Source organism: Frankliniella occidentalis, unplaced genomic scaffold (genome assembly GCF_000697945.3).
Source record: "Frankliniella occidentalis isolate FOCC.00 unplaced genomic scaffold, Focc_3.1 Scaffold34, whole genome shotgun sequence".
In the NCBI taxonomy this organism is placed as follows: Eukaryota; Metazoa; Arthropoda; class Insecta; order Thysanoptera; family Thripidae; genus Frankliniella; species Frankliniella occidentalis.
Window position 1 is genome coordinate 1,854,851 of NW_026267164.1, and position 4,517 is coordinate 1,859,367.

At 47.0% G+C, this 4,517-nt stretch overlaps 1 protein-coding gene across 2 annotated transcripts in view; it reads left to right on the plus strand.

Annotated features, from left to right (window-relative positions):
• LOC127749140 (uncharacterized) overlaps positions 1 to 4,134 on the plus strand; it is a 48,811-nt gene extending 44,677 nt beyond the window's left edge. For both annotated transcript variants that reach the window (XR_008010983.1, XM_052266027.1), the window contains exon 3: positions 4,003 to 4,134. Coding sequence is in view for 1 of the 2 variants with exons in the window: in XM_052266027.1 (XP_052121987.1) it covers positions 4,003 to 4,063 (61 nt within the window). In the remaining variant the exon portion in view is untranslated. The remainder of the gene's footprint in view (positions 1 to 4,002) is intronic.
• Positions 4,135 to 4,517: the final 383 nt, after the last annotated feature.

The window sequence follows — 4,517 nt, forward strand, 5'->3', positions numbered from 1 at the left end:
ATCCATTTGTTGAGTCCGGTGATAGCCTGGCAGCACCGTCACGCTGCCCCTGTCCTGGTTCGACCCCTCCTGCCCCCTCCCGCCCCCTCCTGCCCCCTCCTAATCACGGACAATCTGACATTTCGCATTGAAATTGGTCGGCGTGCTGGTGAGGACGTTGGCGTGGGGCGGTCTGGGAGGGCCGTAGCGGTTGTGACAACCAAATGACGTCATTGTTCGCCAATAACGTCGAACGGAACGGCCAAGTCAGGCGTGTATCTCGATGGCAACATGGCACCTACCGCAAATTAGAGCAGTACACTCGACAAAAAAGAAAGCTTTTGTTGAGATTACCATCTCGGGGGCTCAGTTCAGGGACGATCATAAAATGACGGTTGTGACAACAGTCATCGAGAGAGCAAAACTAAAACATAGTTCTCAGAAACTGTTAATACTTCAGCTGCCAGACTTTGTGGTTGTCCATTAGTGAACTATTACGATAAGTGCAACAACTTTCCACTTTTCTGGCTACGATCAGGATCGGGGTCCAGCTACCAGTGTCTCGCAAGCACAACGGTCATGTCACTTGGCGATTTTGCGGCGTTCGCATACTTTATGAAATGAAACCAAGAACGTTTCCTTGCCTTGCTTTTCTAGCGAAAATCATGGGGGATGGGGGGACACCACTGGTTCTCGGAGAAGGCCACATTCACTCGCCCACGCCCGCAGTCTCATCACGCGGTCCCGTTCATGGTGCAAGAGCGTCTGGCAGTGAAGATGAAAGAAAGTGCGCAATGTGGAAGGGCGGCCACTGTCAGAAAACTTGTTTTAAATTTACAATACACTTAATGTAAAGTTTGATAGCTACAAATGTTGTAAAAAAACAAAAAAACATGTTGTAATCCAACCGATTTTCATTTCAAAATAGTGGATATTTACTTCCACCTGCACCAAAAATTGTTAATGACACAAACTTGTTCGTTCTGTAATCGTGCTATCAAACTTTACAACGGTTTTGTTTTAGTGTTACAACATGGCGAAAAGTAGGAATCATTGTTCTGGACCACTACGCGCAAAATAAAAGAAATTTTGTCACATGCCAATGAAAACTGATGATGTTGTTTTTATTACAAACTAGTCATCACCAGGAGGAGTCGGCCCCATTTGTCATACCAGCAAATTTTCTTTAACTTTTTTTAACATTGGCGGAGGTGAGGAGGGGGGGGGAGGATCGATGTAAAAAAGCAAGGCCCGCCCTTCCGCCAAACGAAGTTGCCAGCTTCCCTTCGCTCCGCAGGCAACTCCGTTCGGCATGGGCCGATTGCATATTTGAGTAAGCTAAGGCTTCCGGGGCAGGGGGAGGGGGCTGCGGCCCTGTAGATTTGCTCCTTGGACATGAGAAAAGACTGTAACGGGTGGCACCGTGACTACACCCCACCCTTCTGCTTTGCTAAAGAATAACAAAAATGAAAAAAAATGAACTAGCGCAGTTTTTAGCTTGTTTTGTTTGTCAGTCTTAAAATTTGAATTTTTGCCATTGTTTTATATTTGTTTTTATATATCTACCTCTATCTCTAAAGCGGTTAAAGATACGGCGAATCCGAGGGCAGTTTCCGATTCATATCCAGTCCTGTTCTTGGAAATTTCCGAACAATTTGGAACAGAAAAAAGGAACCATTTTACATCAGAACCAAGTTTAGTAGCTTCAAAAATGACAATTTTCCAAAATATTCAAAAATGTTCGTCAAATGTTTTTGAGAGATCCCTAAAAAGTTTCGAAATTTTCCAATAGTTCGGGAAATTGTGTTTCAAAACTGTTTGGATTTCAAATTTTCCAAACTGTTTGGATTTCAAATTTTCCAAACTGTTTGCGCTGCAAATTTTCCTGTTAATTGTTCGGAATTTTCCAACAAAACTTTTTACTGTGCGCGGCGTCGGTGGCATAGTAAACTGTTCTGCAGTGACGGGGCCTGGCGCGAACCTAGCCAGCCAGACACTCGGACACCATTCCCCCAGCGCCAGATAAATTGTTTTCTGGTCTCCGCTTGGTTCTCCTGTCCATTTACGAGAGTAAAAGCTAGCTGACACCTTACAGTTACTTAAATTTGCTTTATATTTAGCCCAAGGGTTTTTAAGGTATCATCTGCTAAAAAAAATAGCAGCAGTGATCAGTTCAAAAAAAAAAAAAAACAATCTTGCAAGAGAGTCCTCTATAAATTAGGGAACTGGTAAGGGATGAATAACACCAGGCGGGGCGCTCCGGGCCGAGCACGTGTAGAGGCTGTAAGGCTCTCCCTGAGGCTTGCCCTGAGGTGGGCCACCGGTACCGGTCGCCTTTGTCTCTATTCGTACGTGCGCCAGACGGCGCCAAGGGCCTGGCCCAAGCAGTCTCCAGGAAGGCAGGCACGTACCCGACTTGAAAAGAAAATGTTTACGCGGGCACAGCAGCCCCTACCGCTACTGCTCCCCCACTCCGTCCGTGTGCCTTTTGTAATATTATTTATTTGCTTTGGGTTTTTACATTATTCCTCTGTCTTTCCTTCTTGCAACCTCTGCGATACCGCCGCCGCGCAGTTGTCACTGTCACTGAGATGATTTCACCTGCAGATTGTATTTGTCATACGGCTGGTTGGTTAGCAGGAAGTGGTGACTGCAGACAGAGGAAAGTGTGTGGGGAAAATGTGGGAGAAGGGAGTTTTTGAACATTCCAACGTTGTAACCTAAATCTAATTGTTTGTTGTTGATGTACATATTATTGTTACGCAGTGCACGTTCAGCAAAAGTTTTTTTTAAATGATGGGGAGATTGTGTTTAGGGCCCTAATTGCGGGATGCTATGCTCACACTGGTGGGGGCCACCGCTGGCTACTCTTTCCTCGTATCTCACGCGCTCATGTCCCTCTCTTCCTTTTTCTTTTCTTAACTGGGTTGGATGCCGAGTGTGCACAATGTGTTTTCCACTTCGCAAAAATGTCGTGTTGTTTTAAGACGCCCGACAAAGAATGAATGAGTGGTGGGTATGGTAAGAACCGAAGTACGGTCGCCTCAATCCGATTAGTCAATAAGTATCTTTAAACATCCTGCTAGAGAGCGGGTTCTCATGTAGTGGGGCTTCATAGCCCTTTTTGAGGATCCTTAATAAATTCAATTTCATTTCAATTCTCTCTCTCTCTCTCTCTCTCTCTCTCTCTCTCTCTCTCTCCTCCCTCTCCCTCTCCCTCTCCCTCTCCCTCCCTCCCTCCCTCCTCTAGTGATGGTGGCCTCGGAGCTTCTGCTGCTGCTGCTTCTGGGTTTATTCAAAGTGGCAGACGCCCGCGCAACTTGCCCAACCACGTCACGGACCTTGCACACTGTCACCGTAAGTCTGCTACTTATCAGAGAAATCTGAAATACACAAATGAACCACGCTTCTGAAAATTAACTAAAACACTCAATCAAGAATCGATCGAGAAAGCAGACGTTATACATTTAATAGTAGGGCTGTTTTCTGATTGTCTTCCATATTTAGAGATGTGTTGTATCATGTAAGGAGCTCCTGAATCGGCGCGATAGGGCTGCGGGCCGCGGTGCGCCTCAGCACTGCTTTGCAGCAAACGCAATAGAGGTCTCAAGATTTGTTGGGGCGCGACACTAGCCGATCATCGCTCATTCAGTTACTCACGGTTCCCCATCACAAAAATTATTTTATTACACTTTTTGTGATGATTTGATCACAAAAATGTGATACTTTTATCATATTTTTGGAGTTATCATGTGAGTTAGCGTGGGAATCGCAAAACACCAGTTATCGCGTCCCCCTCCCCCCCCCCCCTCTGTGGTGGTCTGTTGTGGTTTCGGGACACCCCCCCCCCCCCCCCCCCCCCCTTTTCACTTGGTTTGGGTACGGCCCCTAATATGTGCTCTCTTCTCTGCGATCCACGGCTCTCCATATAGCAGGATTTCAAAATTACAGGTACAGAAGGGTCACTCCGTAAGTATGCTCTGCAAAATAAAATAACGAAATCTTTGTTCTTTTTGTTTACAGTATGGCCCTCGCACAGTGCACACTCGGAAGCCCAATCGCAGCAAATGCAATGCAGTTCTAAATTATACACGTGGTCTGAAAATTGGCCGTGAGACGAGGCAGAGGAGAACGGTGAGTGCGATTGGGAATGGAAAGAGGGAGGGGGGGCGTATGAGGATGAGGTACGAGGAGAAAGGAACACTGTTCAAAGGAATACTTCGGTCTCCGAATCAGTCGGTTAAAGGAGAAGTGTGAGAAGGAGACGAAATTGAGAGAAGTAGTTCAGACTGCGGCGAAACTGAGGTGAGAATTGGTTAAGAAGCAGGCTGGTAAGTTGCAGGGGGATCGCAGGGAGACCTGCGCACTCTAGGCGTGGTTGGCGACGCCGTAGCCGCGAAAGCTAGGCAAGTCCAGTCGAGTGTAAGGGGAGATAGTTCGAACCGCTTCCCTCTCGGCAGCTCCCCCTTCCCTATACGCTCTGCTTCCCCCGGCCCCGACTTGTGGTGGGCACTGTAACCCCCCTCTCCTTGTGCGTA